Source organism: Molossus molossus, unplaced genomic scaffold (assembly GCF_014108415.1).
Source record: "Molossus molossus isolate mMolMol1 unplaced genomic scaffold, mMolMol1.p scaffold_m16_p_6, whole genome shotgun sequence".
NCBI classification, from domain to species: Eukaryota; Metazoa; Chordata; class Mammalia; order Chiroptera; family Molossidae; genus Molossus; species Molossus molossus.
The window spans coordinates 77,118,389-77,131,876 of record NW_023425399.1 but is presented as its reverse complement, the minus strand read 5'-3'; the positions used below and the strand labels follow the sequence as shown (position 1 = coordinate 77,131,876).

General features: G+C 35.1%; 1 protein-coding gene across 9 annotated transcripts in view; it reads right to left on the bottom strand.

Moving 5' to 3' along the window:
• Window positions 1-1,851: 1,851 nt before the first annotated feature.
• The window catches only part of IMPACT (impact RWD domain protein), a 34,177-nt gene continuing 22,540 nt past the window's right edge, over window positions 1,852-13,488 (bottom strand). For 8 of the 9 annotated variants that reach the window (XM_036245906.1, XM_036245912.1, XM_036245913.1 and 5 more), the window contains 5 exons: window positions 12,693-12,790; window positions 9,088-9,161; window positions 5,607-5,697; window positions 4,170-4,304; window positions 1,852-3,436 (listed from right to left, as the gene is read on the bottom strand). In XM_036245906.1, coding sequence (XP_036101799.1) covers window positions 3,368-3,436; window positions 4,170-4,304; window positions 5,607-5,697; window positions 9,088-9,161; window positions 12,693-12,790 — 467 coding nt within the window. In that variant the 3' untranslated portion in view covers window positions 1,852-3,367. The remainder of the gene's footprint in view (window positions 3,437-4,169; window positions 4,305-5,606; window positions 5,698-9,087; window positions 9,162-12,692; window positions 12,791-13,488) is intronic. The other variant, XM_036245907.1, reaches the window with a different exon arrangement.

Sequence of the window (13,488 nt, the reverse complement as noted above, 5' to 3'; positions counted from 1 at the left end):
ATGAATGATGGGTGCTGGAGTGCCCAAGAAGTGACTGTTAAATTGTATGGGATTTTGTGAGTCAGCTGATTTCACACTGGTAGCTTGAAATTGGACAGAATGGGGGTATTTACACCACAAGAACTGGCAAACGTTATAAATCAGCACCCACCCCAGATCCAGTTGTTTAAAATTTATCAGCACATCAGCAGGCAGTATATACTAAAGCTCCACATATATATATCCTATGACTCAGCAAATCCATTTCTAGGTATGCATGTTTTAGAAATGCGTATATATGTTAACCAAAAGCCATGTGCAAGAATGTTCATAGCTGCACTAATTGTAATAGCCTCAAACTGGAAACCCAAACATCCATAAACAGAATTGATAAATTGTCATGTTCATTCAATGGAATACTATGCAGTGATAAACAAGAAACTGCTACATGCAACAAACCAGATGAATCCCACAAAATGTTGGAACTAAAGAAGCCTAAACAAGAGTGCATACTGTGTTTGAACTTAAAAAAAGTCAAAACAGACCAAATTAATTCTGGTGTCAGAAATCAGGGAGAGAGAACAAAAAAGATCAATTAAAGAAATGATTGGTACAAACTATGAGACTGCTTATTTTTTCCACATCTTTGATTGTTATTCTAAGTACTGTGTATTCTAACACAGTGCTAATAGGGGTATAGCTGATAAACTTTCTACAGAGTAATTTGTCTAAACCAATCAAGTTATTAGAATGTGCAAACATTTAACCAAGAAATTCCATTTCTAGGATTTTTTCCTAGCAAAGTAACCAGAGATAATATATAAAAATCTGCAATAAATTATTTTTTTCATAGTTGTTTATAAGTGAAAAATTGGAAAAAACTGAAAACAAGCAGCAATAAGTTAGTACATTATGATATACCCAGAAGATAAAATATGATATAGCCATAAGAAATTAAGCCATAGAATATTTATTGAAATGGGAGAATGTTAACAATATATTTCTATATGAAATATCAAAATACAAAACAGTATATACAGTTTAATACCATTTTTATGGAAAGAAAAATAGCATATATACAAAATCATGCATAGGAAAAAAATAGAAGGATGTGCATACCAAATGTTACTAATGATTATCTCTAGATAATGGAATTCAAGGTGATTTTACAATTTTCCCAATAAATTTCACATTCCCTATAAACAGTATCTGCTTCACACAGTTCTTTCTCAGTTGTGATTAGTTTGATTCAGCTCTCTTCCAATAGGCTCTGTTTCATGATAAATACCTCCACACCATACTGCTATTCCCTTTTAAAAAGTAGATGCTACTTGATCTTATATTCTGGCATATGGAGAATACGTTTAACTAATATAATATACTATAAAATATGCCACCACGTAGATTTTGCTATGTAAAATTATTTGGAGAATTTCAAAATCCTCTAATTGAGATATATTTTTAAATTTATTAGTTAGGACTCCATATAAATAGAGTGTGCAATAACTCAGGTTCCAGAATTAGACTTTTACATCTCTCCTTAACTAATTGACCTTGGGCAAAGGAGATTGGGTTTTTCAGTCAGGAAAATGTGGTTAAAAATTTTGTAGAAAGAAGCAAAAATAGTATTTTTTTTAAATAAAGAAAAATGAGATCCCAGATATAAAGGTTTTCTATAAAGACCTGAATAAATATTAGATAAATCAGCAAGAAAGAAATTCTAATTTGGTGGTACAGAAAAATGAACTCATTTATTTTTCTGCAGCACCAAATCCTTACTGTTTTATATCTTTTATCACAGGTTTGATATGCCAAAATTTGAAATTATTTTAATATTGTTTTTAATTTCAATTTTTAAGTTATTATAGGACATACTTAATTTTTCATGGGCTCTGATGTGTTCTAAATACATATATATCATCCTCTGATGACACTTGATAACTGGCAACATTAAACACACTTACAATAAATATAATTTAGATTTTATTTCTCAGAATCCATCCTAGTGTAAAGCTATTTACTAGATTCTTATTAAAAATACCAAGTTGATTTTATTTTTGAAGGTAAAACATCAGAGAATAGAGAAAAAAAATATTTGTGTCCACTTCTGTCTGATGCTTTCCAGGCTCAAGCACCATCACAAATTGGCTCCTAATTTCTGCTCCCTCTCTTTGGAAGGGAATCTCAGGTAAATCTGTAACTTTTAATAACTGTTTGTGATCCTTTCTAAGAGGGAACAATTAATGACTTGTTATATCTCAAAGGTAAATATATTGTCTGGATGCCTTGGGGTAAATCACACAACTTGCAGATGAAAGAAGGAACAGAAAACACTGATGAAAAGGAAGAACTGATAATCATGAGGAAGAAGAGGAACTGTCTTTGTTTGGCCACTCAGGTTGGTTCCTTCTTTCCACAAAGTCACAGCTGGAGTGCAGATGGGAAGGTACATCCCACTTCTATAAGGACAAACACACCACACACACACACACACACACGCTTGCCCTGCACCTGGGTGCTGCCACCTCTCACCCATTTAACCACAGCATAGGTTCTAGCACAGCTCTAATTCCTCAATGGAGATCACAAGAAAGGTACTTCCAGGTTGTTTACAGAAACAAGAATATGACACCAATACATTTCAGGGGCAAGAGGAGACTACTGACACTCCACATGTATTGCTTCACATTACAAGAATTAAACAAAAAAGATAAAGGCTAGGAAATCACTTTTTGAAATTTCACAATCACCAATCTGCAACAGAAATTGAGGCAAAACACTTATACTAACAAATATGTTAGATGAATTACTTCAGCACAAAGCTGCAGATGGATACACCTGAATTTTAACTTCATCCCTTACTCAATGATGAACACTATAAAATGAAAAGTGACATACTTATGAACTAACATTACAAGAAGAAACTCTACAAGATCAATCTTCAGTGAGCTCCTATTCCAATAAGCCATAAAGAGCAGTAAAAGGCAATATTCATTTAACAAAACGAGAATCCCGATGACAAGCAATCAGGTATTTATATTCCTCCAGGGACATCTCTTCCCCACCTAACAAAGGCACTTGACATGTACTGAAATGGACAGTTAATTCAGGTACTGCTCTGGGCAACTATTACCTTCCTAAAATTAGGTGAAGTGGTGATTAAGTTCAAATTAAGTCTTCTGAATCAGCCTGAAACACACATGAATATATCACAAGTTCTCTATTTTTGGCAGATGATATAATCAAAAAAGAAAAGATAATGTTGGTGTCCATGATGAACTGGCTGACTTGAGCGGTCCAGGGCCCCTCTCTGCACAATATACTCTTTGATGAGTGTGGAATTTGTATATAATTATAGGCAAATTAACCTTTCATATAGTCTCAGGTATTAATGTTCACTCCTCTTCTTGTCCTTTCTTACTTTTTTGTTCTTTCCCAAAGCCTTAGATGATTCCTCCTGAAATAAGATAAAAATCAATGTAGTATCTCCCCATTTACATGAAGATACTGGGTTAGGAAATTTAAATCTAATTATATAGACTATGTATAATAATGAAAGTATAATGACTTTGATATGTATCATCTTTCTGTTTTATACAGCACTTTCCTTTACTGTCTATTTATAAATTTACAAAATAATCAAGGAAAACACTCATTTATCTAACAGATTTATGTTTAAATAATTTCAATATTATTCTATTGTCCACTTTCTAAAGTAAGGCAGCAAAGTTTAAACACAATAGAAATGAACGTAGTTACAAAATATGAAACAAACAAACAAAAAAACACCTCAAAATGTAACCGAAGAAGACATCTAAAGGCATCCCAGGGAAAAGAGGAGATGCTTTGACAATAACAGAAAATGCTGGAATTTTACAGATGTTTATAGAATATCTAGTTCACTGGAGCATCAGCTGCAACCTCTCTGGGCCTCAATTTTAGGGAATGAAAACATATTAGTCTTTAAGGTTTTTATGAAACTCTATGAATGTATGAAATTAAGGTCTGAGGAGATGAAGTCATCCTCCCAAGGTCACACAACTGGCCAGTCACATGGTTTTGACTAGAATCTAAGTCTAAAGGTTTTTCTAACCCACCACACAAATTCTGATTCACTCTTAATATTTTCTTTTTTAATTTCACAGGCAGTGGTGAGAAACTCAGTAGATATAATATCAATAACCTCTTACCGGTGAATTTGTGTAGTTCTTCTCCACTAGTATGTTTCGGGCACAGTTGTTGATATGTTTAAAGCGATCTGGTCCTAGCAGAATCCCTCCATACCAGCGTGATACTACCACCAGGACATTTCTCACATTCAAAATCTGTTATTTTCAGAACCATAATTAGATACACACAAAAATGAGTTTTAAAGGTAAATGAAATAACCCATATATAAAATTGCACATAAAATCTCCCCATGACTTTAATGGCAGAACCACATGAGCGAGCAGAGTGAAATCACTTACTGAAATTCAGGGTCAGAATGTTATACATGAGAAGAAAATTTGGAAAGCAAACACTGTGCTCCACAGTGTCCTCAAATTCCAAACTTTGGGACAACAGGGCAGAGTAAAGGGGAAATCATGCAGGCAGGGTTCCAGTTCTTGGTGACTTCAAGTAGAAAAGCTCTTTAGATAGCCTTTACCCCTGTGCCAAACAACACACACCCTGCTTTCAAACACACTACTAGAGAGAACTGGGGCTGCATGAGAATCGCTGGTGCCTACCAGTAGCAAGGTCCTCCTCAGTTTGACATTTGTCAAATGCTTCCCTTAATGTGAAGCCCATCAGTCTGCAGGCCTGACCCGCACAGAGTTCCTATCAAGGTTAGTAAACAAACCTCCACATACAATAGCAGAAGAAACTATAGCAACTACCTTAGAAAAAAAACAATCCATTCTTAAAATTAATGGACAATCAATGATCACCAGACAGATGAAGAAAATCCAGCAGCATGAAAGAGAAAGGACAAGATAAACAAACTAAAATGGACCAGAAAAACTTTGAGAGAACATCTTAAAAAAAAAAAAACCAAAACACTAATTAGTATATTCAGGAAATTTTAGGAGATAGTACATCCCTAAAACCAGAACAGCACACTACAAAAAAAGAAAAATAGAGAAAAATGACTACTGACAATTAAAGAAATGGTTACTACAAAAAAAATTTTTTTAATTCAATAAAAATTTTAGGAAACAAGAAAAAGTCTCAGAACATAAGGCAATGAGATGAACAACTTAATAAAAAAAAGAAATATTCTGGATCTATCCAGAGAGTCTAATATCCAACTAACAGGAATTTCACAAAAACAGAACAAAAAAAATAAAAGGGAGGAAATTGTCAAAAAAAAAAACAAAAACAAAGAGAGAAGGTTTTCCAAAGCTGAAGACAATCTTCTACAGTCTCTGACTGGAAAACACACTTATTATTAACCCTTTGCTTTCTGCCCCATATCCAGTGGTTAAAATTTTCTGTGTCAGTGTTTAAAAATTAACTACTAATTAAACCAAACATATCTCATGTTATATAGCTAGCTGATTTACTTATTCCTAAAAGGAGCTCTGACTTGTTGAGAAATGTTATGGCTCACAGAACAGGATTAACAGGACTTAGGTTACACTTACCTCCATGAGATGGAGAAGACGCCCGCCAGCTGCTGTTTCCCCATCATCCTCACAGTCCTGTAAGAAGGTCTGTTTATCCTCACAATATATTCTAGAAATACACATAACACTGTTACACTGTGAAACCTCAAAATACTTCATACTAGTTGCAATCAATTTACTTTCAAAATCAGCATATTTGTTTTAAAAAATCCTTCTTAAACTATATATTAAATATACTTTCATTGATAATTTACTATCTAGTACGTTCTACTTTTTATATTTGGGCCCTGGCCAGTTTGGCTCAGCGGTTGGAGCATATATTTGGGAAAGCTAGGAATCAAGGGTGTCTCCCTTAAATCAGAAATGGTATGATTATGGAAGGTAAGTTTACACATTTAACCTTGAAGCTATGAGGTTACAGAGAAAAGTCACTGAAAAACATTCATTGAGAGTAAAATATACAGAAAGATTATACATAATAGGTATCATGAAATAATAAAAAAGAAATAAGTGGTGTACTCCTGTCTTCAAAGACCCTAAGATCTAGTGAAAGAGACAAAAACTATATAAAAACTATGGAGGTGATAAAACCGACAAAATTTAGAATTTTATATTTTTTCCACATTTTATTCTAGCCGTCAAGTATTTTTCTATCTTCCCATTTTAGTAAGAATTGTAAGATTTATTTTTCTCTATAATTTACCCTAGATAATTATCAATATCAGAGCTAAGTCATGGTATTTTTACCCACTTAAATTATCTAGAAAGTTAACATTTGGAATAATAATGTAGGACTACATTATACTAAAATAATCGTGACAAATAAGTACAAGTATAAAAAGAAAACAGTGCCAGTTAAGGTATGCCATATAGTGGATTTCTTAGGCTCCTACAAATGGTACCATCTGCTAAGATTAGACAAATATAGCAAAGCTATCTTTCTGGCTATGGCCATAAAAAGCCAGATACTACTTTATCTATACACCTAAGTCAATTATATTAATTCTAGCAATCATTCATTCATTCATCTTTCTATCCATCAATTCATCTATTCATATACTCACTCAGTAAATATTTACTGCCTGCTTACTATGACCAGGCTGTATTATTATTTAGAGTTGACCTCATTTGAAGAAAAGAAATTTAGTATTATTGCCCTGGTCAGTTTGGCTCAGTGGTTAGAGCATCAGCCCGCAAACCGAAGAGTCGCAGGTTCGAATCCAGTCAAGGGTACGTACCTTGGTTGCGGTTCAATCCCCGACCCTGGTCGGGGTCATGTGGGAGACAACCAGTTACTCTGTCTCACTCGCATCGATCTTTCTCTCTCTCTCTCCCTTCCTCCCTCCCTCCCACCCACTTTATCTGAAGATAAATGGAAAAATATCCTCAAGTGAGGATTTAACAAAAAAAGTTAATACTATTAAACAAAATATTATTGGCAAATTTAAGGCAAAAAGTAGTCAGTGGTTGGTTTATTATTAGGCTTGTAATTACATATAATTATAACCTAACACCATAATTTTATGGAACAAATGAAGAAAATATGACTATATAAATCAGTAGTTAAGGTTTAAAAACTGAAACACCATGGACATTTCCATACGTGCCGGAAAGATAATGATGTGGCATCTGACAGCAGTGTGTGCCAGTAGCCTGAGGAGTGCCCCACAACGCCAAAGCAGGAACACAGCCCCAAAACCTTAAAAGAACCCTAAGTATTCAAAATACACAATTAAAATCCATGTGTAAAATAAAGGTCATTCGTTTTACTCCCAACAGGGTCTTTCAAGCCTCCACTTTGTGCCTTTTTAGTCCCATCTGACACAATTCTGACCAGCTCATCTCTTTCATTCCCAAGTATCAATGATATAAGGCAGTGAGGTGAAGGGACTGCTACATACAGCCATGCCAACATTTGTGAGAAGTGACAGGTGATCATCTATGAATATGCAAAAGGACAAAAATACACAAGAACTTAAAGACCCCAAAATCTGGGGCTTGAAATAGAATATCCAGCACATTGTTTAATTTTTTGATAATTTAAAATCAGTATTATGTACAGCGATTGTTGAAGGTGCAGACTCACAGCCATGCAGAAATAAAATAGAGATAAATGAAATTAATTATCAGATTCAGCTCTACCACTTAACAACTATGTGATCTATAAAAAGTTGACCTTTCGCCCTGGCCGGTTTGGCTCAGCGGTTTGGAGCGTCGGCCTGTGGATCAGAGAGTCCTGGGTTCGGTTCCCGCTAGGGGCACATACCAAAAAAAAAAAAAAAAAAGTTGATCTTCTATAGTGGCAAAGTTGCTGAAATAATCAGAATTAACTTTTTAAAGTGCTTGGCACAGAGCAGGCACTCAATAAACATGTGGGGTGAATGAATGGTAAACATGTGGGGTGAATGAATGGTAACTACTAATACTTTTAATGCAGCACATTATAGTCTAATTCCTCATTTTTATATTGATTTCCCAAACTCATTAGAAAACATCAAAATTCTATCCACTGATACTCTGGAATTATATAACAAATACTTTTTTGTAAGTTGTAGAACTTAAAGAGATGTGACTTAGTAATATTAAAAACTCACCTACCCAAAGTGATGAATTTTTTTGAGTTTTCGAGTTTCAGATAGCCTAGATTTTGCAAATAGTCTCAATCACATTTTAAATCTGCACCAAATTCCTGTCTATATTCTGATTTATTTCAGTCCTAAACTATGTTCTTTTAAGTCTGAACTCATCTGCATATTTAATAATTTACCCTTCATCTCTTTACTAACACATTAGCAAAGATTTGCATAAAACCTTAGTACTCAAAAGTAAAAGCCAGAAGAGAAGCACCCTTAATTCACAGATAATGGAAGCATAAATTAGTTTCAAAGAAAAACTGAAAAAAAAATTTGCAATATGTATTGGTTTCAGAAATATTCAGACTTTTTGATAATTTTACTTCTAGGAAACTATTCTTTCTTCCTTTTTAATCATACCCCTATTTCATTTCAGAAAAGAATCTGAAGCAACCAGAACGTATCCTGAGGAAATAATCTAAAAGTTAACGAAGATGTTAACGGACTATTCTTTATAACAGTGAAACATAAGGAAAATTAAAACAAAAAGGAAATGGTTAAATAAATTGCAGTTTGAAGCCTCCAAAAAATATTACACAACCATTAAAATAATGTTTATAAAGCAATTACAACATGGAAAAATGTTTTTGTAAATTAAGAAAAGAAAGAATGCTAGAGCAAAGCACTGAAAATATAAACTTTGCATAGAAAAGACAGAAAATATATAAAATATAATTGGTTATATTTAATGGTAGAAAATGACTGATTTTCCCTCTGATTTTTTTTCTTTCCTGAAGTTTCAAAATATTCTACACAATTACTTTTATAATAAAAAATATATATAATAACTATTATTTTAAAATCATGCATCAGTTTCTCCCACTTTTTACAAATTACACATTCCTAAAACTGTAATGTTCACTCACCGGTAAGCATAGATGTTGTGGGTGGCACTAGCTATTTTCTTATTCTCATACAATTTGGCAAGAACCATTTTCACCTTAAAAACAGCAGTAATACAAATAAATAAACATACACATTTTATTTTCTCTGTAAAGAAATACTAGAAAAATATCTTAAAGCATACTGATATGAAACTGTGGCACAGAAAGTTATTTAAAGAATCTTCTACACTCTGAAAAAGCCATTTCCAAAGTTTTCTCCTCATTTCACGGGCAGAATCTGGTACTCAAAATTGGTATAAAAATGACAGACCTGATTTCTAAATACCAATTATCAAAAAAACACTTGAGCACTAACCATGACTCAGGTACTTAAACATGAAAAATGTTTCCCCATGTAGTTTATATGTGATTATGAGAATTTCTAAAAATGAGCTCTGAAAATTTACCAAATTTATGTATCCAGTATAACAAGTACACAATAATGGTATGTTCCACATTTTATAAAACCCAAATGCTCTCTGGGAGTCCTGTAAGGTTCATAGAGGAAATAACATGAGCCAAATCTTGAAAAGAGAGGTGGCAATTTTTTTCTGCATCAAAAGGGAAGAAGGGATGGAGCAGGAAGAAGCCATTATATTCAGAAGAAACAGAACATGCAGATGTACCAGATTTAGCAAATAAAAATAAAGAATGCTTAAACTGAAATTTCAGATCAATCACAAATCAATTTTTATTATATGTCCCATGTAATAATTTTAATCTGAAATTCCAATATAACTAGATATCCTATATTTTATCTAGCTACCCTAGCAGGGACATAGAAGAGAAAGGTTCAGTTGGTTAGAGCAGTGTCCCACACACCAAAAGGTAGTGAGTTCGATTCCCAGACAGGGTACCACCCAGGTTTAAAGTTCGAACCCTGGTCAGGGCACATGCAGAAGGCAACTGATTGATGTTTCTCTCTCACATTGATGTTTCTCACATCAATGTTTCTCTCTCTCTCTCTAAAATCAATAAAGGTAATTCTTTAAAAAAAAAATAAAGAGAAAGGTTCAGGAAGTGATCATAAGGAATGATAAAATTCGGGTCATATCAAAAAGCACTTTGTATAACAAGGATGATTTTTCCTTGTAGACAATGAAAACCTGTAAAGATTACGTGAGGGAGTCCTAGGAAGAGACACATGGTCATATGTTTTTTAGAAAGGCAACTGGCAAGGAGTATGCAAGAAATACTGGAGGCAGGGAAGACTGAGTTGGAGCCAGGGAGACCAATTTGGATCAGAAATTGTATAATCTTATGTTTATTATTTTTTTAATATTTTGTGTGCTCAGATTTTCGATCAATCAAATAGATGTTGACCTCTAAGATTTATTTGAGCTCTCAAAGATTTTGATACCGTAAGTCTAAGTGAATATAATCAGAAACAGAAAAAGGATGCAGGGTGAACAGATTCAGAACAGAACGTCTAAGGAGGATCCTGACAATAAGATTATGAGTAAAGGTAGCCCTGGCCCATGTGGCTCAGTTGTTTGAGCATCATCCCATGCACCCAGGGGTGGTACTGGTTCAATTCCTGGGTTGTGAGCTCAACCCCAGGTAGGGGATGGGCAGGAGGCAGCTAATCAATGTGTTTCTCTCCTCCCCCTCCCCCTCCCCCACCCCCTCTCCCTCTCCCTGTCTCTAAAATCAATAAAAACGTATTAAAAAAAAAAAAAGATTATGAGGCCCTGGCCAGTTTGGCTCAGCGGTTAGAGCGTCGGCCTGCGGTCCAGAGAGACCCAGGTTCGGTTCCCGCTAAGGGCACGTACCTCGGTTGCAGTTTGTCCCCGGCCCTGGTTGCGTTGTGTGCGGGTGGCAGCCACTCGATGTGTCCCTTTCACGTGGATGTCTCTCTCTCTCTCTCTCTCTCTCTCTCTCTCTCTCTCTCTCTCTCTCCCCCTCCCACTCTATCTGAACAAAAAAATGAAAAAATGTCCTCCGGTGAGGATAAAAAAAAAAAAGATTATGAGGAAGGGTCAAGAGCAAAATAGGGCTCCTAAGAAAAAAGCCCAGAAACTTGCACCGAAAGCTGTTATCTTGACCACAAACCCATGAAGAAAGGAATTGCCTCTTCCAGAGACTAAAACACAGGGTGAGCCCTGGTGGGTTTGGTTCGGCGGTTAGAGCATCGGCCCACAGACCAAAGAGTCACAGGTTCAATTCTGGTCAAGGGCACATGCCTCAGTTGCAGTTCAATCCCTGGCCCTGGTCGGGGTCTTACTGGAGGCAACCAGTCCATGTCTCTCTCTCACGTCAATGTTTCTCTCTCCACCCCCGCCCCTCCACTCTATCTGAAGATAAACAGAAAGGAAAATATCCTTGAGTGAGGATTTTAAAAAAAACAGGATGAAAGGGCAGCCTGACACAAAGAACTGTATCTCTATAGGTCAGGACTTTAGAAGGACTTAGAGAATAAAGTAGCTGTAAGACCAAAGGGAAGAGACTAATGCTTAAAACCTATGCTAAGTTAATGAGACTTTTTTGTTGTTGTTAATTTAACTTTATAGGTAGTAATAAAATTGTCCCTTACATCAATAAAGTTTAAACTAGGGTAGATTATAGCAGCAGCAAGGGAGAAGAAAATGATTCTGTTGAAAGAGAATAAGAAAGACAAAGACCTAGGAACATAGTTTTTAAACGAAATCTCCTGCCCTGGCCAGTTTGGCTCAGAGTTAGAGCATCGGCCCACAGACCAAGGGGTCGTAGGTTTGATTCACGGTCAAGGGCATGTACCTGAGTTGCAGGTTCAATCGGGCCCTACTCAGGGTCATGCGGGAGGCAACCAATCGATATGTCTCTCTCACATCAATGTTTCTCTCTCTCTGTCCCTCCCTCCCTCCCACTCTATCTAAAACCAATTGGAAAAAAATATATATATATATATATATTTAAATGAAAGCCTCCCATTTGATATTATCCTTTTGTGGAAATCAAGTCACCTAAGATCAGGAAGCAGAAAGGAAAAGGAATCCAAGTGGGAAAGAACAGGCTCAGACAGTCTTTGCACTGCCCCCTTAACTGGGCAACAATGGAACAGACTTGGTTTTCTAGAACTCCCATGAGACAGGACAATTTTTTTTTTTTTTTTAATTTTAAAGAGAAAAGAAGAAAGAGAGAGAGAATAAAACATCAACTGGTTGCCTCCCATACACGCCCTGACTGGGGATCAAACCTACAACCTAGTATGTACCCTGACTGGGAAGTGAACCTGAAACATTCTGACGTACAGGATGACACTCCCAACGAACTAAACCAGCCAGGGCATAAATAATTATTTTTAACAAACTATAAACATCATAATTTTCTACAGCACCACAATGGGTTTTTCTTGTTTGAAAATGCATTAGAGGGTTAAGCACTAATCAGAGTTTAGATACAATTTTAAAAGCAGTGACAAGCAGAAACAAAAGAAATCTTCCATGATTCACAGTAATTTGGAGAGTAGAAAAATGAGCCAATAGTTTTGATCTTACATGAAAATTAAACTATTAGTAACAGTAAATGTAAGGGCATTATTGTAAAACCATTTACTTGAATTACTTTCGTGAAACAACATCAAAGTGAACTGGACATAGTGACTTTACCTGTTTGGGACAAACTACTGGAGCCAAATGTGCCTGAAAAGTACTTCTTCGGTCTGTAATAGGAATGCCATGATCAATCGGAGGTAATTCTTCTATTTCTATAAATTTAAAGAATTACATTACTATTATTTTTTAAATTCATACATTCATATTCTAAAACAATGGCAATGATATGGGTGGAGGGGGAGAGCTGGGAAAGAAAAGTACATAATACGGCAAATCAACCCAAATAGCAATTAATAGTTGTCTATTAAATTAAATTATATTTAAGTAAAAAGTTTCCAAATATATTACACATAAATCTGCTTAACTTATAAATGATTTTCACCTGCCAAGGTCACCCAGTGGAAGTGGTGGGTTGGGACTCAAATCCTGGACTGTTGCAATAGCGTAAGTTGGTATGACTAAGAGTATAAAGGAGCCTTGAGACACACAAGATTGACAGCTGCCAATATACCATAATTTATTTATCCATTCTATTGTTGAAGGACCTCAGGGTTGGGAAACCTATGACATTACTTTATACAGCTACAATATAATGTCTTCTGCTAAGAAAACTGTTCTTATTTCATAGGATTGAATTAAATATGTCAATAATACACCAAATTGGTATTCCATAGTGTATCATAATTTCCAGTTATTTTATCTCTTAAACAAATTTAAGAACCACCAATTTACCCTTAACTCTAGTGACAAACTTATGAAGAAGGTAAAGGGGAGATAAATGGTGATGAAAAAAGACTTGACCTGGGGTGATAAACATACAATATACAGATGATGTATTATAGAACTGTAC